This window comes from Oscarella lobularis, chromosome 4 (assembly GCF_947507565.1).
Source record: "Oscarella lobularis chromosome 4, ooOscLobu1.1, whole genome shotgun sequence".
Classification (NCBI taxonomy): domain Eukaryota; kingdom Metazoa; phylum Porifera; class Homoscleromorpha; order Homosclerophorida; family Oscarellidae; genus Oscarella; species Oscarella lobularis.
The window spans coordinates 1,321,290-1,340,128 of NC_089178.1; the positions used below are offsets into that span (position 1 = coordinate 1,321,290).

Below are 18,839 nucleotides of genomic sequence, written 5' to 3' on the forward strand. Positions count from 1 at the left end.
GCTAGTGCGCACCCGGATCATTTAGCTTGGGGCCTGCATGTGCAGCGATTGACGAAACGGCGCGATCTCTGCAACGTAAGCAGCGCTTTTGTACGAAGAACACTCTGCGCATGGACTCCTAGCAGAGTTCCTGAATAATCACGAATTCGACGGAGAATCCGGCTACAAACTCGACGCTGTGTTTGGCGGAAAAGCGGAGACGGATGGTCACGGATCTAAAAAAACATAGGCATAGGCATTCTCTACGCTTTACCCATGATCTAATAGCCGGAGCTGGTAATTTATAATTCAATAAAGTACTTATTACCGATTCTTTCTTGCAGCGCAGAAACTTATCCGGGCTGGTGCCTTTGATCATTTTGACATGGCCATGATAGTCCATCCATTTCCATTTGATTTCCCCGCTCCTCCTTGCATTGCTTTAGACTAGCATATAAAAGAGAAGACGATCCTATGGCCAATGACGCTGCTATAGCAGCATACACAGGAAGGTCTCTTCTCCGTCAGCAACTGAAACCGACGTGGAGAGAGTCCACGGCATTATAAAAGCGAGGAGAATCTTATTCCATGGTTATTGCTCGTCCTTTGCTACAGCCAGTGAAGTCACCTTAAAGTTGTTTTATCTCTTACTGACAGGGAAGTCAAAGTTCTGCGCGAGAAAGAAAAGCCGTTTTCTATGCAACATCCGTATGGTTCATCACACGCGTTACCCGAGCCTCTCAAGCAATCCCAAATTAGTTCAGAAGTATGTATCCAATTGCAAGCTAATCGGCTTTTCCTTGCAAATGTGACCATTGATCAAGGATCAATTGACATATGCAACGTCTCCTAGCTCATTCCCGCTCTTCATCCCAAGTTTAGTATTGGAACTGACGCGGCAATTCACACACAGACGCAACACATGCTCTCAGAAACGATCACTAAACGCAAAAACAAATAGCTAATATGTAGAGATACTCACTGAACAGACGTTTTCGACATCCATGCAACGCCCTAGTCACAAGAACTTTTGCTGCATATCATCGAGGAGTGGATTCCCAAACGGAGGTCTGGTGTGAATTCATTCACCGGAATTGTAATTACCAAGACACCTCCGGGTCATTAGCAACATGCTTTTTATTGACAAATGAAATGAAACCTAATCAATAATCAAATCTAAATCTGCAGCAGTATAATCATCACATTGTATCTACACAAGTAGACAAAGAGGGGAAAATGAATATCTATTACATGCATCAAAGTTCAGAAAAGAGACAGGGGAAAATATGAGAGATTATCACTAGTACTATAGTAGTCAGTCTACGCAGTACCCTTCAAGTCTTCTTCAATCAAACACCACAATTCTATCCAGGAAAGGTAGAAAATGTAAAAACTTCTCCATCTTTACTTAATCATTAAAGAGCTCTTATTCTTTGAACTGGAATCCTTTAGGAAAAGAACAATAGAAGATTTAAAATTTTTTTAATTAATCTTGTTACCTTTCTTCGTTTCCAGCAATCCGGATTCAATCTCTTGTGTTCCTTGGCTAAATATTTGGCTTCTATAACGAATTTCTCTCTTTCTTCCCAAGACATTTCCTTCCACTTATCCCCCAAAATAACACTAATAGTCCTAAGAAAAAAACAATAAGATATTTTCTTTTTGTAAATAAATTTCCTACCGATTATCTTTTCCGGGATTGTCTTGCGTTATTTCCGTCCGATAACGCTTAGCAAAGAGCATAAACGCATTCATGGGACGTTTCACACGATCGGGATTCTTCTTCGTCAGTCTCTTCTTGCCTTGGGGAACAGTCGACTTGGGAGGACCTGAAGCGCTGTCCGACATCGCCGGAGAACTCAAGGGACTCGCTTCATTGACACTACGTTGCTAAAAGAGAAGAAATAATAATAATTAATGAATAATATATATTGAACTCACTCTAGCCATATTACTCAAAACCAAAACGGCATCTGAATCTAACTCGGACAGACAAAGACTAAAGAGGAAATAAATAAATAAATAAATACATGTATCTTTTTTTCCATGGTTCTTACCCAGATTCAGCTAAGAAGATATTATCGAATGTACAAGGCAAACAAACGTCATTGACTTCAAGCATGCGACACGCTTGCTTATAACGTCGTTCCGTCGTCTCAGGGTCAAGAGAACACCATCCCTTTCCCTTGACAATGAACGGATGATCGCAAGCGATTGCCGCCGTAATGCAATCGCCGTCGATTTCGTTTCCTTCGTCTCCCGAATGAAATGTAGCTAGGAGGACTTTAGCGTTGTCGTGTGACGCTCGATAGGCGGTCAATTGTAGCTGATCGTCGTCGCGTATGCCGACGCGCTCCTGCGCGCGTTTCTGCGTTCGAATTTCTTCGATGTTGAGAAACGTCCCGTCGTCGTTCGATCGAAGTTTCGAGCCGGGAAGAAAGCAATTCCAAGCGAGCGCTGGATGAATGATGCCAACGGTCGCGGCGGCGGCGGCGGTAAATTCGTCATCGACGTCGCGAAGAAGAGGACTTTGGGGGCCCGTTGCGATTATGGCTAATTCGGTGAGCCAATCGGTTCGCGGATCTTCGTTTCGCTGTGATTCGGCCTGCGCTGGTTTCGATTTCGCTGGCGAAGTCGGAGGAATGACGTGCGCGCTTGCCGGATCGACGGTTCGGGCGGCGGGAGAGGGCGTTGGACAGGCGATCGTTCGTGGACGCTTCACGAGCGGCGCGCGAAGCTCGATCGAATCGTCTAACAAAGGTTCATAGATTCGTTATGCAATCGACGTCCCGTTTTGCGTTCGGGGCCGCCGTGGGGGGAAAGATTTTTGTCGCGCGCGCGCGTGTGACGCTCGACGCCGCGTTCCTTCGTTCGATTCGTTTTTGTCAGCGAACGATCGATTCGCGTGCGCGAACGAAGACGCGCAGTGTATTTTCGAAGGGATTTAGCTTATCACGTGGGGGAGGGAGGATTGTTCGACGATGCAGCGCGGCGCGAGCTTCAAACGACAATGAATCGATCGCCATTTTGACTTTTCGTTTCGTCGTCAATCGGCGACTCGCGCGAGAACGCGCTGTCGGGCCAAAGACGCGCGAGCGAGCGAACGATCGGGGAATCGCGAATCAGTGCGCATTTCGTCGTCGCGAGCCGCGCGAAATTTGGGTTGCACTGCGAAGGTGCTACACAAGTTACCTGTTAGGCTTTCGTAGGCTATCGCCTCGTGGCAATTGAGATCGGTGATGTTGAGCAGTGGCGACGTCGATTTTCGTCGCTTGCCGAAGACCGTCGAGTTTGAATGGGACGACGGGAAGCAAGGACTTGCGCTGCGATCTTTCGACAGAATTTCTAGAACCTGGCGAGAAAGCGGAAACCGAAATGAGTCGTTTGCCACGTGCGGGATGCAGGCGAGTTCATTTTTCCTGCTCCAATCGCGGCCACTTACCGGCGAGGCCGCCATATTCAAACCGTTCCTCAACGTTCAATGCGCGTGTCGCAATATTTTATCTTAACTGCTCATCGCTGATTGGCTGTTACATGGAAACGCTAGCGTTCCAAAGTGCCCGTACTTAACAATAGGGATTATGTTTAGGAAAGTCGTAATGCGCGTGCGTCTTGATCACAAAGAGGAACTTTTTTGATTTCTCTCCTCAATGGTCGATACGAATGCTCTGCAAAGCTTGAAGGCTGAGATAGAAGCCGTAAGATCGACTACATAAGCTGCACGAACAAATAAGAGCACTTCTAGCTCAAAACCGAATGCGCAGCCTACGAAACAGTCGATCCGATCGACGAATCGACTCTATCGGTACAAAGAGAGTTGTCTCGAACCCCCTAAACCTTTACGCGGGGTACATTAGCCATGGAAAGTGGGCGTGTGGCACGAAAGTCTCGCCAAAGCCGAAGCGGAAGTCCTAAAGGAGCAGACACACGAAGGTAGAGTGGCTCGGCTAGACGTAAGGGGCACGTAAAGAGCATTGGTTACAGCATTGGTTTTTTTCACCACCCCGGAAACGATTGAACCCAATGTGTTGGCTGGCCTAAAACGAACTAACGACGATTTAGCGGCATCTTCAAAGGCTCTCGAAGAATGCAGGAGTCGAGCCGAGCGCCGATTGGCTCAGTAAGAGACTCTAATAGCGGTTTCATCTTTCTAAAAACGGGACGTCAGATTGAACGAGAGGCGGAGTCAGTTCTTGGAAATCAAAGGACAGATCGACGCAAAATTGGACGAGGCTCGTGTTGTTGGCGCCACTCCGTCGTCTGCCGTCTCGACTCGGTAAATGGTGTCACAATGGAATGCAAAATAGGTTTTAGATGAATTGGTTTGGGAAGGGGTAACGCAGACAAGAGAAAATTGAAGAAACAGCTTGAGCGTCTTTCTAAACAAATGGTCATAGTGCATAGTCAAGTGGGCAGGGAATTATGGTGATCTGGCTCTAGGACGAAGTGGCTACGGAATACTTTTCGTCACCTCAAACGCAGAAGAAAAGAAAAGTGAAGACTCCTCTTATAATCTATCTATATAATGTATACTCGTCTTTTGACCAAGGGTCAAGGAACAGCCACCTTAGAATCGTTCTATGGACAAAGTCCAAGCTGTACTAAGTCTCTTACAAAGATAATCGAGGTGATGATGACGCAAGACGCCAAGCACGGACACATAGTGACAATTTTTTTCCGTGTCTAGGAGTTGTCTCTTCTTCACGTGACCAGACCCCATTATCCCTATCGCGACGCGACTGACGCCGGCTATTGGCCAGGGTATGTAACAATCTTAGTCCAATGTGGCATCGCCCTGTTCAACCCGTCTAATTCAAGAGAAATCAAACTCATTCCATTCCACAAATCCCTCTAATAATAATTATGACTTATAACCAAGTTTCATTTTCTTTTTGAAAAACGCGCTATCACATGCTCTCGCGGTCTCGTAACAGGAAGCCACTTTATTTTCAAGTCCAGACCATCGGAAAACGACCACGTGTAATTTTTCACTAAATAAAGACAGCATCGTTTGACGAGTGCCTTAGACAGTGCCTTGCCCACGCAGCCACGCTGTCCACCACCAAACGTCCACACCATCTCGCGATGGTCCGCGTTCGAAGTCGACCAGCGAGCGGGATTGAATTTTTCCGGGTCAGGAAACAAGGAAGTGTCTCTATTCGCCGTGAATGTTGTATAAATGATGGAATGCCCCTGTGGAATGACGTAGTCTCCGAGACGAAAATCGCGCGTTGCTATTTTTCGACCGCCCAAAAAGGGCGGCCACAGGCGTTCGATTTCGAGAAGAACGTCGTCTAGGTAACCGTCGTCGTTTAGCGCGCGTTCTCGGCACGAGTCGTTTTTTGCTAATTCCAAGCAAAATGACGTCAGGAGTGAGGCGAGTGCTTTGGGAGCGAGCGCGGATACGAAAAGGAGAACGTGTATAGCCGCTTCTTCTTTGTCGGCGAAGCCTCCGTCGGCGAGTGCGCGAAGCAACGTCGTTTCGTCGGCGCGTCGCATTCGATCGTAGATTTCAGTCATGAGTTTAGAGCGCGCTTCCATCGCGGCGCGAAAGCGCGATTTTCCGTAAAACGGCAATTTGAATTGAACCGGAAGCGAGACGACTCCGCGCCAGTGCTCGGTCGTGAGTTCGGTAAATTGACCGGACGTACGACGCAATTCATCGCCATCCATGCCGAGAAAGAGCGCTAGCGAGAGATCGGTCGCAAGCGCTTTGAAAGTCTTATAGAGAGCCACGCCCCCGTCGACACTGAGCTCGCGCAAATGATCGTCTATCACCGAATCGATGAGCGCATTATGAGCGCTAATTCGCTTCGGTTCGACGACCGACTGTATTATCGAACGGAGGCGAGCGAAATCGTCGTTGTCGGCGAAAATGATGCTACGCACGCCGAATAAGTCTTCGATGTGAGAGAGCGCCGAGCGATGGTAGTTCGACGCCTGTTCTTGAAGAAGACGACGAACGTCGTCGTTCGATGTGACGAAGACGGTCGATTTGCCGAGAATTCGCGTGCGAAAGAGAGTGCTGCCCGAAGCCGTTTGTTTCTTTTGAATGTACTGCATTGGATCGCGAGCAAATGAGACCGATTCGTCGACGAGAAAGCCGAATTTCGTACCACACGGTGGTAATTTTCGTGCCATTCTCAAAAAGGAACCTATAAGTACATGTACTCACACGCTAACACTACGTTCTACGGAACTAACCTTAGCAGAAGCGAGAACAACAGGGACAAGCTATGTAGGCTAGATCCCGGAATAAAGTGACGTCACTGCACAAAAATCACGCCGCACGCGTTATGTTGAGAAAGTGGCCTTTTGTCTCGAATCGGACCATGGCTAGCGCTTTGTACAACTCGTACGACTTCGTTTTGGCAATAGCGCGCGAAGAAAGCTCGGTGTGGGAGCGTCGGGCGCCCTTTTCTCCACTTCAAGTCCAGCAAATGGTTCGCAGCGGCATTCGAGTAATTGTCCAGCCGTCAACGCGTCGTGCATACACAACGCAAGAGTACAAGCAAGCGGGAGCGATCATTCAAGACGATATAAGCGAAGCGTCGGCTATCGTTGGCATCAAATCGATTCCCATCGATCATCTCATCGCCGACAAGACGTACACCTTCTTTTCGCACACTATCAAAGCCCAGCCGGCTAACATGCCTCTCCTCGATGCAATTTTACAAAAAGTATTGATATTTTTTCTACGTCTCTGGCTGCTTCATGGGGGTGCTTCTCTTCTATAGCGAATACGGCTTGTTGACTACGAAAAGATGGTCAATCTTGAAGGTCGAAGAGTCGTTGCTTTTGGAAAGTATGCAGGCACCACTGGTATGAGAACAAAATTGTTTTCTAATAATAAATTCACGGTGACGACACAGGAATGATTAATATTCTACACGGTATTGGTCTTCGATTACTTGCATTTGGCCATCACACACCATTTATGGTACCTTTTGTATTTGTATCTCACCTAGTACTGGCTCAGAGCTTTCTTTCCATAGCATATAGGCACGGCTCATAACTATCCCAATAGCAGTGCTGCTAAAGCGGCTATAGCTAGCGTGGCAAGGGAAATTGAGTATGGTTTACTGCCTGAAATTCTCGGTCCCATGACGTTTGTGTTCACTGGAAGAGGCAACGTGTCTCAGGCAAGATTTTTTTTCACTGTCTGGTCTACGTCTATTGATTCTTCTTCTAGGGAGCTCAAGAAGTGTTTAAGCACTTGCCTGTTGAAATGGTCGATCCAGCGGAACTGGAGAACGTTGTCAAGACGGGAGGTCGATCTAAAGACCACTATATCGCGATTCTCCTTTCCATGTCATTGCATTATAGATACGAGGAGAGTCTACGGTGCCATTGTGAGACGACGAGACTATCTCGTGCGCAAAGACGGCGCCGAATACGACAAGGAAGACTTGAAAAGAAACCCCGACATGTACGAGTCGAATTTTGCGAGAAAAGTGAGATGAGATCAGACGTTCGACTCCGACTAACCTTTTTCTCTTCGAAGATTGCCCCGTTCACAAGCGTTCTTATCAATGGGATGTATTGGGACGTGCGCGCTCCGCGTCTTCTCATGAACGCCGATGCCCGACGCTTATTGGTCTCCGATCCCAATAGAAAATTCTCTCCCGGAGAGCCGACGCTTCCTCATCGACTCTTGGCTATCTGCGACATATCAGCTGATATTGGGGTATACGCCACGAAAGGCTCAATTTCCTTTTTTTTAATTTAGTTCTCAGGGGTCTATTGAATTCATGACTGAATGCACGACAATTGACGATCCCTTTGTGGTCTACAACGCGACGACAAATAAGAACATCCGCGGAGAGTACGTATTTGTCTCTCGTTTTGTGGGGGCCCCCTCTCATGAATTCTCTCAGCATGTCAGCTGACGGTGTTCTCGTTTCGTCCATCGACAATATGCCAGCGCAGCTACCACGCGAAGCGACCGATTTCTTCGGTAGTCAGCTTTCTCCCTACATCGAGGAAATCGTACGTGGGTGGCGTACGTTTCTCATTAGTTGAGTATCCCGCTTTTTATTTTTTTCAGCTGAGATTGGGCGGGTCGCGTGAGTTCCGAAATGCACCTGTGTCTTGTGTTGTCAAGGATGTGGGTTATCCTCCCGCTGTGCGATTTGTTGTTCTAGTGTCCCGCTGCTTTTAGGCTGTTATTGCCTATAATGGCTTCTTGGCCCCCAACTACGAGTATATTGCTGATCTGCGTCGAGAAAACGAAACAGCGTAATTTAGGGGTGTGTGGCCCGGGCTAAAGATGTCTAACTATTTATACATATAGAAACGAGAGTGAAATAATGGCGGGTGGGGCTCCTAAGCAAAAAGTTTTGATTCTCGGTTCTGGACACGTTAGCGGTCCAGTTGTTGAATATTTGGCACGAGATCCAGACCGCCATTTGACAATAGGTAAAGAAAAGCCGATTTCTCTCTTTTTTTAATTATTAAGTTTCCCCACAATGGTGGGGTCCAAAAATTGAGACGCCTGAAAAGTCAGACGCTCGGGTAATACGTGTCGTATTTGGGGTGTCAGCAGACCACTCTCACTATATCGATCCCTGAGCAGTCGCTCTTCCCTCGTATAAGGACGGTGAAAACCATAGTACTATTGATTGTCCATATATGTATCAGTCGTGGGGTCGCTAAATTGTGGGTGTGTCTGGGGCCCATTGTACTCCTCGTCGAGGCCTGAGTGTGGAATGCGCGCTCTTTTGTCGTTCGCTTGATTCTAAATTATAAGGAGAATTTTCGCTTATCAGGGTCTTGTTCTAGCCTCCGCTGTTTTGTCTGAAGCGTCCGATCTCGCCTCTAAGTATTCCAATGCTCGTCCGATTTATCTCGCTGTGGATAGCGGAAGAGAAGCCAACGAGCAGCTGGAGAAATTAATTGAGCAGCATGACGTTGTAATCAGGTAAATTCTCACACACAAAAAATAAGTCGAGTCATTTTTATGTCTAGTTTGTTGCCTAATGTCCTGCATCCTCACGTAGCTCAAATGTGCATTAGACATAAAACGAACATGGTGACAGCTAGCTATTCGTCTGAAATGATGAAAAAACTGAACGAAGAGGCGAAATCCGCTGGAATTACGATACTAAATGAAGTCGGATTAGATCCCGGAATCGATCACCTTCTCGCAATTGAGTGCGTTTCCGAAGCGAAGCGAAATGGAGGAGAGGTATTCTAAAAAAATCGCGTTATTTTTGGCGAGTCTATCAGGGTTTCTCAGATTGTGTCCTTTGAGTCTTGGTGTGGCGGTCTTCCCGCGCCCGAATACTGCGACAATCCTCTCCGATACAAATTCACGTGGAGCCCTCGAACCGTATTACATAATATGAAAAATGCAGCCAAATACATTCGCAATGGACAAGTAGATCCATGGAAAACCCCACGGCCGCCACGCGTCTTTTATTTTCCCCTTTTAGGTTGTTGACGTTCAACCCGGCGGCTGGCTCTTGCGTTGTGTTCAGCCCATGGACATCGTACCCGGATTTAGCCTCGAAGGCTATCCGAATCGAGATTCGACGATCTATGTGGAGAAATACGGTTTAGAAACAGCTCATACGATTCTCCGAGGAACGCTTCGATACAAGGCAACAGCTGCTTATTAATTAAAAGACAAATTTTCGATTATCTAATAGGGTTTTGGATCCGCTTTGGATACCCTTTTTCAATCGGGGCTCCTTAGCGGGGAGAAGCATCCTCTTCTGCAGCCAGACGCTAAATCATTGACATGGGTATTGAGGAAGACATTGCATAGAGTCGCTCATACGTTGAAGTGCCTTTTTAGTTGCAGTTGATGCGTGCTCTTGTTGCTGAAACTGACGTTTCTGCGTCTGAATTGAAGTCGCGTCTATTTGACAGGTTTGAAAGGAATCACGAGAAGTTGGAAATACTTGAACAGTACGTTTGGAACTCGTATTCTTCGCGTGCGACTTTTTTTCTTTTTTAAGGCTGGGTCTACTCAGCAACGAACCCGTTCACTTGAATGGGTCGCCTTTAGACGCTCTCTGCAGTCTCCTGACAAGTAAATATGATTCTGGTAAGAATTAGGCTCGCCTCGCCTCGCGACGATTATTCTAATTTTCGTGTAGTCAAGGGAGAAAGAGATCTTTGTCTCCTCCTGCTTTTAGTCGGGATCAAGTGGAAGGATGGTTCTACGGTGAGAATAAACGTCTCTAACGTGCCTTTTTTCGCTTCTTATCGGCTTTTCTGATGCAGGAAAAGAGAAGAATCAGTCTCATTGAGTACGGTAATGACAAGTTTACCGCCATGGCCAAGTTAGTTGGTTTGCCAACCGCAATGGCCGCTGAAATGATTCTAGAAGGCATTAAAAATATCAAAAAAGTAGGAGACTTTCACTTATTGGTTATTTTAGGTGACGTCATGCAAAAAGGCGTCGTTGAGCCAATTTTTGAAGATATCGCGCGACCTTTACTGCGTAAGTTACGAGGTGAACGGCTAAAATTTGAAAGCAAAAAGATCTGAGAATATGCCGGTTGTGTGGTTTTCGTCTTTTTTTATTCAATAACGTACTTACAAATCAAAAAATACCGGTATGAACTCAACCGAAATAAATCTGAAATCTATAATCTGTTTTTCTCAGAGAAAACTTACATCTATTTCTCACTACAATCGGAACTAGAGTGTCCTCCTCGAATTCCCTTATTTATCTGTCCGAGAAGCTTCCTCGTCGACAAAACGACTCGATCAGTCAACTTTCTTCTCATTTTACGCAACTTGGACGACGAATCAGTGGTCGCGACAACGGCAGGCTCTTCGACAACGGGAGCCGGCGTTTTGACTGAAACAGTTCCGCGCGGTCGACGCGACGGACTTGGGCAATCGTCAGCGCTGCTCAACGAAACGCGATCCATGTATCCGCTATCGTTACTAAGCGTTCCCTGCAACTTGCGATGATCGCGTTGAAAGAGGCTGCTGTTGCTCCACGAGGCGCAGCTCGACGATCCCGTGCTGCTCGTGCTGCTGCTCGTCGAGACGCTTTTCTCGCGCTGCTGCAATTCGGCGACGCGATTGTGAACGGGACTCGCCGCCGTTACTGTGACGGTGACGGGAGGCAGTTCGACTCGTCCGACGCGTCGCGCGGCGACGTTGCGAAGAGCGGGATGAACGTGATGGGTTGCGCGTCGGTGCGACTGCTGCGGCGCTTCCGTCTGCAGTTCGAGCGAGAAATCCTTGGCGTGTGATTGGCTGCAGCTGCGAGTCTGCTTGGCGCGCGTAAGTGCGACCAACTTCTCTTTCGATTCGTCGCTCGGGGTAAGACGATATCCGTCATTGACCCACGGATGCTCGTTGACGGCATCGATGTCGGCCCGATGTGCGGGCGACGGGCAAAGCATCTGCTTGACCAATCGGCGTACATCTGCGCGCGCAGAAATTCGATAAGCCAACGCGACTTGAACGCAAACAAGATCGCTTACCGCTTGGCATCCGGCGAGGAATGTGGAAGGTTCCCGTCGAAACGCAGCGAACGAGGTTCTTCGGATCGCGATCGTCGAACGGCATGCTGCCGCAGACGAGCGTGTAGAGGAGAACGCCGAGACTCCAGCAATCGACTTCGGGGCCGACGTATTTGACGCCGCGAATCATTTCGGGTGCAGCGTAGAGCGGACTGCCACAGAAGGTCGACAGACAACCGTCGGGAGTGAACATATTCGACAGACCGAAGTCGATTAGCTAAAAGAGAAAAGGGGATTTAGATTTCGATTGTCGTGCGTCGTCGCGCCGCGGGGTTCTTAGTAGAGCTATTTCGATGGAAAGCGAAGGGGCGCGCGCGACAAACGAGACGTCAATTACCTTGACGTTCCTATTTTCGTCCAGCAGAATGTTTTCCAACTTCAAATCACGATGCGTGACACCATTCTGTAATAAGACAGTAAAATGAGATGCCAGTCAATAGTGGAAGGGGGGGTCGATCGCGGGGCTTCTACGGTTTCTATCAAACGCGGACGCGCGCGCCCACGCGCGATCGGCAGGAGGTAAAAGGACGGCGTATTGTCAACAAACGCGTAAGTGAAAGGGGGCCCCACCTTGTGGCAGTAGTGCACCGCTGAGACGACTTGTCGGAACACGTGACGCGCTTCCGCCTCAGTCAAAACTTTCTTCGTCGCTATGTAATCGAAGAGCTCGCCCCCGCTGACATATTCCATTACGAGAACGATTCTCTGGCTGTCCTCCATCACTATTTAGAAATAAGAGGCGGTTCGATTAAACGATCTCGTCGCGACTGTCAGCATCGGGTCGCGATTAGGATAAAGGGACCACAGTACAGCGATGAGACTTGCTAATGATGTTGCTTAGACGGTGCGGTTCGTATTTGTTTATACTGAAGCGGCACGGCCCACTTCACAAGCGCGCTGCTTTACACAAATGGGCATTCGAACTAGGGTTACTAGGTTTTCTTTGAATCGTCGTGAGAAGACAACGGGTTCGTGTTGTTTTATGCGTTGGAACTCGGCGCGATCACACGCCAGGGGCGGGGCTATCGAAGCCCCCCCTTTGGTTCTATCGCGCGCGCCGCGGCCATGGGGCCTTCCAAAAATTTGAGAACGAAGAGATAGGGCGATGAATGAGGGGGGGAATCGATCGACAAAAAAAACGGGTTGTTCCTCTATTCCGCGATTTGTTGCACTTACCGTCATAAATCTGCGTGATGTGGGGGTGTTTGAGGGCGTACTGGATCGTCACTTCGCGACGAACGCGAACCATCTCGCGAGCGTTCTTGATGCTCGACTTCTCGATAATTTTCAGCGCAACCTAGTACGGAGAAATATGACTAAGCTGCTCACTTAGTCCTACTAATTCCGGTCGCGCGAAGGGCATATCCTCCTACACGTACGCAAGCGATGACGTTTCCGTGCCTAACATCATCGTGTACTCTGGTTACGGGTGACCGCGCCGTCGCGCGATCGAGGAAACCATGCAGCATCGTTACTTAGTATTACACTAGAGGCGTTCTAAAAACGGCTCGCGTACCAGTTGTCCAGTTGTCGTATTCTCGGCGAGTTTCACTTTTCCATACGTTCCTGATCCGAGCGTTTTGATGACACGATACGCTCCCATGTGTTGCTGTCGGGATTTCGGTGCAGTGTCGAATGTCGAAGACATAATCGATCAACACTCTCGCAAGACTCGAGCGAATGGGGATATGACCTAACAAACGGTGGAGCTGCCGCTTTATAGTCCGCGAAAGAAGCCACGCCAGCGGTTCCGCCCTCTAATGAAATCATCGCCTAGGTCGCATGTTTGTGTCTAATTAGAGCAGGGGGTGCGGACCTCTACTAGTGATTTGATAAGCACTCTGCGATCCGTGAGGTCAGACACAGAATGCTTTCATTTGTTCCGCCCCTTTTCTACCGGAAATTCAAGCAGCAGACGGAGTGATCTGCCCCTTTTGACGCGGAATGACGCACGAACTTGCATCAGCCCTCAACGCGAGAAAATTTCGTCTCACACTAGATATTTCGAGATTGGAGGTTAGAGTTTTGTTTTGCTAAGGCCCACGCATCCGACCAAGGACAACCAGGGCGTTCTGGTTCAAATTAGTCGGTGAACGTGATCTGCATTGACGTCATAGGCTTATACGGGCACCTCGCGAAGATCAAGCATGGTTCGTCCGAGTACGTCGATTTCGAGCCTAGAGCGTACGGAAACCCAACTTTTCTTGCATAGAAAAGAAGAGTCATCGTATTCCTTGTCGAAAGAAATACAAAATCGAGAAAAAAGTGAGTTCTAGCGTGCACGGAGCAAATTCGAGCGTCGCTCTAGATTCGAGAGCATCATCGGAAAGAGAAAAAGGCCGCAAAAAAGAGATCCCATCCAAGTACAGCTCCCCACATCCTATTTTAGCAATAGTTCACCTAAAAGGGGGGACCCTATCCAGGACGTACAAAGGATCCTGGTATCCCAAATCAATTTCCTTTCAAAGAGGAATTGCTTAAAGAGGCGGAAGAGCGAAAACGACGCAAAGTGAGTGAGTCAGCGTAGCTGATTTAAAAAACTGCAGTAGGGGTGGCCTGCGGGCGTGGCGTTCAAATGTGACTCACGAAACTAACGCGTAGTAACTCTGACGTGAGTATACGTTATTTCAGATTGAAGAGGCGAACGCAAAACGAAAACAAAAGCGAATCGGAATCAAATCATTGGCAAGGGTGCAAGAAGATGCGAGTCGACGCAATGAAACGTTTGAGAAAATGGTAATTTTACTTCCGCTCCGCTTCCGGAAATCCAACACAGCTGTGTATGTATACGTGTATACGTAGAAAGCAGACGAAGGCGTGTCATCCGGTGGTGGCTCATATTCAGGTTAGAATGAAAAAATCAGAGACGATTAGCATCGTTTGACCTCTGCTCTATTGCGTATTCAAGACGCCTCGAAAAAGGCATATTACAAAGAATTCAGAAAGGTCAGACATAAAGAGAAAGGTGTACGGGGGGAGGGAGGGAGGGAGGGAGGGAGGGAGGGAGGGAAGGGAGGTAGCACGTTTCTATCAAACAGTCACTCTATTTATAAACCCGCAGTTGCACATAACAAAATCCCACCCGAATATGCAGTCCCCACAAGACGATGGGCGTCCCCGTTCTGTTTACTTGTATCGCGGGGCGTTGCTAGCCAAGCCGGTGTCCTCCCCCTCAACTTCATCCCTATGCAAGCGCTTTCATTAGCATATTTGAATAGCTGAAGGGGAAGCAAGTCCGTTTGTTTGCGTTCCAGGTGGTCAATGCGGCCGACGTTGTCTTGGAAGTCCTGGATGCGCGAGATCCCATGGGCTGTCGATGCCCCCAGGTAAGAGCTAACAGACAAACGTTATTTTTTTCGCCGCCCGCCCGCCCCGGGCCGTCGCCGACGATGACGAAATAATGATGATGACTCTTTGTGTCTTTTCCTCGAAGGTGGAAGAAGCCGTTGTTGCTTGCGGAAACCAAAAGCGGTTGGTCTTGGTTTTGAATAAAATAGGTGCGTTTTTGATAATGATTATTCGTTCGTCTCTCGCTTCCTCGCCTCGCCCCGTGGCGATTTGCGTCAATGGGCAATCGTTTCGCACTTATTTGTCAACGTTTTTCGATGCAGATCTCGTGCCCACGAAGAATGTGGAACTGTGGCTCAAGCACCTGAGGAATGAATTTCCAACCGTGGCATTCAAAGCATCGACGCAAACGCAGAAACAGCACCTGGTCAGAGAAAGATAGGAGACGCGCCAACCCCCACCGGTGGCACCCACAAGTCCTATCGTCTTCTCATTTTTTATTTCTAGTCCCAAAGCAAAGTAGCTACATCATTGGCCCCCACGTCGCTTCTAAGCAGCAAACAATGCCTCGGAGCGGACACCCTCATGAAACTGTTGGCTAATTATTGCCGAAGCGCGGGAATTCGGACGTCAATCCGAGTTGGCGTCGTAGGTATGAAAAGTCTAATTGGAACGTCGATCGTTTATTTATTGAGCGTGATTTTGATCTAGGTTTTCCCAATGTGGGCAAGAGCAGGTAGGTATTTCGAATAGCCTAACATCAGGTGGTTATCTGCACTCGCGCTCTTCTAATAGTCTCATAAACAGTTTGAAGAGAACGAAGGTATGCGGCGTGGGAGCGACACCAGGAGTGACTAAGTACGCACTCGGCGCGATATTTTGACTTCTTCCCCCCGCGCGATCTCTTTTTTTAAAAAAGGACCATGCAGGAGATCCAGCTGGACAAACACGTTCGTCTAATCGATAGTCCGGGAATCGTTCTAGCATCGCGTTTCGACCAAGCGACCGCCGTTCTACGCAACTGCATCAAAATCGAGACGGTTCCGGATCCGATTGCACCCGTCGAAGCCATTCTTAGACGATGTCCTAAGGATCAGGTAGTGGGGTAGACGCGAAGCCGGCGACCGACCGGTAATGCCGATTCCGCTTGCATACGTAGATGATGACTCGGTATGGAATTCCTACTTTCGTCGACGTGCACGATTTTGTGAGTCATCTCGCGCGGCGAATGGGAAAACTCAAGAAAGGCGCGTATAAAACGATATTTCTCGTTGTTTCTTCTCTCTTTGACTTTTTATCATCAGGTGGCGTGCCTGACGTCGACGCGGCGGCGCGTGCCGTGCTCAAGGATTGGAACACGTGGGGCAATAGAGAATGCCCTCTCGTCGACGATTCATTTATTGCTCTGTTTTGTGTCGTATAGGGGCCAGATTAAATTCTACACGCATCCGCCTGAGGCACGCTCGTTGCCCACTCATTTGTCCGCTGAAGTCGTGACGCAATGGAGCAAGGAGTTTGATTGGGTAAGGAGAGAGCGTAGGCGCTCGCGCGTGCATTCACTCCCAATTGCTCAGAAATCTCTCGAAGCGGAAGAAAAGGAGAACGTTCTAGGCGAAGTCGACGGAACTAGCGAGGGCATGGTTTTGGAAGCGAGTCAACCAGTTGACGCAATGAGTACCGAAAAAGCGGACAGTACGCCCACGGTAAGAGATGATCTTCTCACACAGCACTTCTGTTTTTTCCTGGGGGGTACAATTTGATTGCTTCCTGCCGGGATTTGCGTTTGAGGGGTTCCTTAGGAATTTTTTTCCGAAGGGACTTATGCACCGGCTTCGTCCGCTTTTTTGATCTTGTCGGCGCCTGTTGAAACAGGTTAAAAACTAAAACTGTACGCGTTGCAGGAGTGTGGTAGTGCCTAAACTTCTAAGTTTTCAAACCGCGAGGGGGGGCTCCCTGCAGAGACTTAGAGGAAAAAGGCGGAGCGTTGATCTGACTGAAGATAGCGCGCGATAACGAGGGTCCTGATCTAATAAAGCTCAGCGCAGTCCTGTTCCGATTTGCTTTGCGGTTTGAGCTCGTATTTGTACTCTTGTACCCGTGTGACGTAGAGTAGGCCATGGCAGGAGACTTGGGGTCGCTTTGTTTCTTATTAGATAGACTACTATAGTCTGACTGTCGCCTTTTTGTCGCATTTTTCACAAGGTCGATGATCTCGAGAACGAAGATTCTATTGTTCCCGAGTTGATGGATGAGGAAGAGGTTTTGTGACCTCCGCTGCACTTTGTATGACGCAATCGAACCCCATGCGTCTTTAGGCGATGACGGTCAAAGCGCAATTACGCGAGACGAGGAAATCGAAGGCAAAACAACAGACGTTATCAAAGAGAGACCGGAGACGCGATGACGCTCTCAGCAAACTAAACCCTCAAACAAACAAAATAATAAAGAAAGTAAGAGATCGAGACTCACAACGGAAACACGCAAACGCAAAAAATTATTTTCGTAGTCAGTAAAGGAGAAGAAAAGATCGAAAAGGAAGTTTGAGAAAGGTAAGCAAGCACGTGCATGCATGTAAGGGGGGTTTCACCGCCACACGTGTAGTGGTTGACAAGCTGGGAGAGAGCACAGAAGCCCTGTCATTGAGTGCGAAAAAGAGCGAAGCGTACAGTTTTGAGGAGCACTTCAAATTCTAATCTATGCGTCATGAGAATATAACTCAAAAAAATAATACAAGCCTGTCTACTAACTCAAGGGGAGACCCAAAAAAACTATGGCAACCGATTCGATTGATATCAACGATTGTCCTTCGTGGCCATTCTCATGACGACGGCGTCGAGAAGCGATCCGATTCGCAATTCATTGTCGCCGATTTTGTAGACACTTCGAATGCGCGCGCTATCGGCCAAATCGACGAGATCGTCGAGATGTGCGAGATGGCCGTCGACGTGCCGACAGGCGTCGCGTAGCATCGTTCCGCTCGCTTCGTCGACGACGGCGAGCAGAACGCTCGTGCTTTCGTCCCCTATAGCGAACTTTTTCAACGAGTCCGTTATGCTGCGCGTTGGAGAGAGATTGTAGATGATTTCCGTGTGGATGCCGCGCGTTTTCATGCACTTGCGATTGAGCGCTTGAACGGTTTTGTTTGCCGCGACGAGAACTTGAAATGTTTCGACGATCATTTTCGGTTCGAGAAGGGCGCCTGTTAGATTTCCGTCGGCGACTTTCTTTCGGAGATCGGCCGCATTTTTGACGTCGGTGAATAGGGCCAAGCCCACGTACACCGAAGGCTCGAGATCGAGTTGAAAAAGTCGCGTACGTTCTTCCTCCATTGATTGTTCTAGAGCGCGCTACGTCTAGTCAAGCCCCCGGATTGCGTTCTGTTCGTGCTTTTTGTGGCGTTTTCTTGTTGCCGTTATTTGACGAATGGAGAGTGCATTGGACAAGCAGTTGGACGAATCGTAAGTGTTCGTAGAGGTGGGGCCTCCATGAGGGAGTAATCACTTTTCGTTTTCTCTAGAATGGCTCAAACAGGAGTCGTTGGCGTGATGTGCGTCGATCAGAAGGGTCTCTGCTTGGGAGGTAAGCTTTTATGTATGTGCTAAAGCACGCGAACGGCCGTAATTGTGGAAAAACGCAGTTCGAGGCAACTCGACACCCGAAGGAGCCGGTCACGTGGCCACATTGGCGAACAAAGCTCGAGAACTCGCTCCATACGGAGTAGAACCCGTCGTCGTTCTCGAATCGCCAGGATGGTATAATATCCTAATAATGATGATGACGTCATCATTAGTTTTCCACGTGTCTCTCTTTAGCAACGTTTTGATCAAACAGCACAATGGAATTACGCTAGCAGTTAATAAAGTTCTCTAAACGGTCAAAAAGTAACGAAATTGCATTGTAGTGCCTGTTTGTATGTACTTCGTTGCTATTAACTTGGAGCCATAGACCCATGAGAATAGATAGTTACATATTGTAGACTTTGGATTCTATAAGTCTCCAACCCAAACGTAATAGAATCAATCCAAAGTCTACTGTAGCAGCTAAGGTGAATAGTGAGAGAGACAGCTTTTAAATGATTTCAAG

At 48.2% G+C, this 18,839-nt stretch overlaps 8 protein-coding genes across 10 annotated transcripts; 4 read left to right on the top strand and 4 right to left on the bottom strand.

Annotated features, from left to right (window-relative positions):
• Positions 1–1,098: 1,098 nt before the first annotated feature.
• LOC136186283 (HMG box-containing protein 1-like) lies at positions 1,099–3,836 on the bottom strand. 2 transcript variants are annotated; one of them, XM_065973558.1, is made up of 7 exons: positions 3,422–3,833; positions 3,172–3,331; positions 2,037–2,730; positions 1,921–1,978; positions 1,661–1,869; positions 1,479–1,611; positions 1,099–1,425 (listed from the first exon to the last, which is right to left on the bottom strand). In XM_065973558.1, exons 1-7 carry the CDS (start codon positions 3,434–3,436, stop codon positions 1,384–1,386), a joined length of 1,311 nt encoding a protein of 436 aa, XP_065829630.1. In that variant the 5' UTR covers positions 3,437–3,833; the 3' UTR covers positions 1,099–1,383. The 2 variants fall into 2 exon arrangements, with proteins under 2 accessions (XP_065829630.1, XP_065829629.1); XM_065973557.1 differs by having other exon boundaries at positions 3,172–3,836.
• Positions 2,440–4,857, top strand: LOC136186285 (centromere protein K-like). The gene is made up of 9 exons (XM_065973560.1): positions 2,440–3,677; positions 3,725–3,784; positions 3,837–3,912; positions 3,964–4,099; positions 4,148–4,255; positions 4,312–4,369; positions 4,420–4,473; positions 4,529–4,606; positions 4,667–4,857. Exons 1-9 carry the CDS (start codon positions 3,630–3,632, stop codon positions 4,832–4,834), a joined length of 786 nt encoding a protein of 261 aa, XP_065829632.1. The 5' UTR covers positions 2,440–3,629; the 3' UTR covers positions 4,835–4,857.
• LOC136186284 (putative cytochrome P450 120) lies at positions 4,773–6,228 on the bottom strand. The gene is made up of 2 exons (XM_065973559.1): positions 6,184–6,228; positions 4,773–6,134 (listed from the first exon to the last, which is right to left on the bottom strand). Exon 2 carries the CDS (start codon positions 6,118–6,120, stop codon positions 4,861–4,863), a length of 1,260 nt encoding a protein of 419 aa, XP_065829631.1. The 5' UTR covers positions 6,121–6,134; positions 6,184–6,228; the 3' UTR covers positions 4,773–4,860.
• Positions 6,229–6,250: 22 nt separating this feature from the next.
• On the top strand, positions 6,251–10,490 carry LOC136186286 (alpha-aminoadipic semialdehyde synthase, mitochondrial-like). The gene is made up of 22 exons (XM_065973561.1): positions 6,251–6,659; positions 6,717–6,801; positions 6,852–6,919; positions 6,975–7,121; positions 7,172–7,250; positions 7,306–7,433; positions 7,484–7,666; positions 7,716–7,804; positions 7,857–7,968; positions 8,027–8,086; positions 8,141–8,217; positions 8,273–8,397; positions 8,761–8,899; positions 8,947–9,166; positions 9,218–9,358; positions 9,414–9,581; positions 9,630–9,725; positions 9,779–9,891; positions 9,942–10,030; positions 10,083–10,150; positions 10,210–10,315; positions 10,367–10,490. Exons 1-22 carry the CDS (start codon positions 6,276–6,278, stop codon positions 10,474–10,476), a joined length of 2,787 nt encoding a protein of 928 aa, XP_065829633.1. The 5' UTR covers positions 6,251–6,275; the 3' UTR covers positions 10,477–10,490.
• LOC136186291 (NUAK family SNF1-like kinase 1) lies at positions 10,488–13,164 on the bottom strand. The gene is made up of 6 exons (XM_065973569.1): positions 12,985–13,164; positions 12,645–12,765; positions 12,039–12,190; positions 11,806–11,871; positions 11,430–11,685; positions 10,488–11,371 (listed from the first exon to the last, which is right to left on the bottom strand). Exons 1-6 carry the CDS (start codon positions 13,114–13,116, stop codon positions 10,608–10,610), a joined length of 1,491 nt encoding a protein of 496 aa, XP_065829641.1. The 5' UTR covers positions 13,117–13,164; the 3' UTR covers positions 10,488–10,607.
• A 216-nt stretch (positions 13,165–13,380) lies between these two features.
• On the top strand, positions 13,381–17,507 carry LOC136186288 (guanine nucleotide-binding protein-like 3 homolog). 2 transcript variants are annotated; one of them, XM_065973562.1, is made up of 23 exons: positions 13,381–13,484; positions 13,555–13,618; positions 13,681–13,733; positions 13,777–13,831; positions 13,892–13,977; positions 14,100–14,204; positions 14,271–14,313; positions 14,377–14,414; positions 14,723–14,794; positions 14,902–14,965; positions 15,080–15,183; positions 15,264–15,408; positions 15,468–15,492; positions 15,552–15,614; positions 15,676–15,853; positions 15,916–16,003; positions 16,061–16,115; positions 16,180–16,279; positions 16,331–16,459; positions 16,959–17,015; positions 17,072–17,206; positions 17,263–17,305; positions 17,358–17,507. In XM_065973562.1, exons 1-23 carry the CDS (start codon positions 13,413–13,415, stop codon positions 17,447–17,449), a joined length of 1,866 nt encoding a protein of 621 aa, XP_065829634.1. In that variant the 5' UTR covers positions 13,381–13,412; the 3' UTR covers positions 17,450–17,507. The 2 variants fall into 2 exon arrangements, with proteins under 2 accessions (XP_065829634.1, XP_065829635.1); XM_065973563.1 differs by having other exon boundaries at positions 13,387–13,484; positions 13,586–13,628.
• Positions 17,076–18,105, bottom strand: LOC136186295 (EKC/KEOPS complex subunit Tprkb-like). The gene has a single exon (XM_065973574.1). It carries the CDS (start codon positions 18,083–18,085, stop codon positions 17,549–17,551), a length of 537 nt encoding a protein of 178 aa, XP_065829646.1. The 5' UTR covers positions 18,086–18,105; the 3' UTR covers positions 17,076–17,548.
• On the top strand, positions 17,661–18,731 carry LOC136186297 (ragulator complex protein LAMTOR5 homolog). The gene is made up of 4 exons (XM_065973575.1): positions 17,661–18,214; positions 18,274–18,335; positions 18,394–18,508; positions 18,569–18,731. Exons 1-4 carry the CDS (start codon positions 18,180–18,182, stop codon positions 18,624–18,626), a joined length of 270 nt encoding a protein of 89 aa, XP_065829647.1. The 5' UTR covers positions 17,661–18,179; the 3' UTR covers positions 18,627–18,731.
• The last annotated feature ends 108 nt before the right edge of the window (positions 18,732–18,839 follow it).

Bases quoted from the DNA above. Each gene is read 5' to 3' on its own strand.
- LOC136186283 (XM_065973557.1), bottom strand. From the start codon at position 3,436: ATGGCGGCCTCGCCGGTAAGTGGCCGCGATTGGAGCAGGAAAAATGAA. The intron at 1,612-1,660 runs GTAGGAAATTTA...TTTTTTTCTTAG, and splicing joins AATCCCGGAAAAGATAATCG to GACTATTAGTGTTATTTTGG. The intron at 1,426-1,478 runs GTAACAAGATTA...CTTTTCCTAAAG, and splicing joins ATTGCTGGAAACGAAGAAAG to GATTCCAGTTCAAAGAATAA.
- LOC136186285 (XM_065973560.1), top strand. From the start codon at position 3,630: ATGGTCGATACGAATGCTCTGCAAAGCTTGAAGGCTGAGATAGAAGCC. The intron at 4,474-4,528 runs GTGAAGACTCCT...CTTTTGACCAAG, and splicing joins AAACGCAGAAGAAAAGAAAA to GGTCAAGGAACAGCCACCTT. The intron at 4,607-4,666 runs GTGATGATGACG...TTCCGTGTCTAG, and splicing joins CTCTTACAAAGATAATCGAG to GAGTTGTCTCTTCTTCACGT.
- LOC136186284 (XM_065973559.1), bottom strand. From the start codon at position 6,120: ATGGCACGAAAATTACCACCGTGTGGTACGAAATTCGGCTTTCTCGTC.
- LOC136186286 (XM_065973561.1), top strand. From the start codon at position 6,276: ATGTTGAGAAAGTGGCCTTTTGTCTCGAATCGGACCATGGCTAGCGCT. The intron at 6,802-6,851 runs GTATGAGAACAA...GTGACGACACAG, and splicing joins AAAGTATGCAGGCACCACTG to GAATGATTAATATTCTACAC. The intron at 10,151-10,209 runs GTGAGAATAAAC...TTTCTGATGCAG, and splicing joins AGTGGAAGGATGGTTCTACG to GAAAAGAGAAGAATCAGTCT.
- LOC136186291 (XM_065973569.1), bottom strand. From the start codon at position 13,116: ATGTCTTCGACATTCGACACTGCACCGAAATCCCGACAGCAACACATG. The intron at 11,872-12,038 runs GTGGGGCCCCCT...GTCTTATTACAG, and splicing joins CGGTGCACTACTGCCACAAG to AATGGTGTCACGCATCGTGA. The intron at 11,372-11,429 runs GTAAGCGATCTT...CTGCGCGCGCAG, and splicing joins TCCTCGCCGGATGCCAAGCG to ATGTACGCCGATTGGTCAAG.
- LOC136186288 (XM_065973562.1), top strand. From the start codon at position 13,413: ATGACGCACGAACTTGCATCAGCCCTCAACGCGAGAAAATTTCGTCTC. The intron at 13,485-13,554 runs GTTAGAGTTTTG...GGTTCAAATTAG, and splicing joins TAGATATTTCGAGATTGGAG to TCGGTGAACGTGATCTGCAT. The intron at 14,314-14,376 runs GTTAGAATGAAA...TGCGTATTCAAG, and splicing joins CGGTGGTGGCTCATATTCAG to ACGCCTCGAAAAAGGCATAT.
- LOC136186295 (XM_065973574.1), bottom strand. From the start codon at position 18,085: ATGGAGGAAGAACGTACGCGACTTTTTCAACTCGATCTCGAGCCTTCG.
- LOC136186297 (XM_065973575.1), top strand. From the start codon at position 18,180: ATGGAGAGTGCATTGGACAAGCAGTTGGACGAATC. The intron at 18,215-18,273 runs GTAAGTGTTCGT...CGTTTTCTCTAG, and splicing joins GACAAGCAGTTGGACGAATC to AATGGCTCAAACAGGAGTCG. The intron at 18,336-18,393 runs GTAAGCTTTTAT...GGAAAAACGCAG, and splicing joins GAAGGGTCTCTGCTTGGGAG to TTCGAGGCAACTCGACACCC.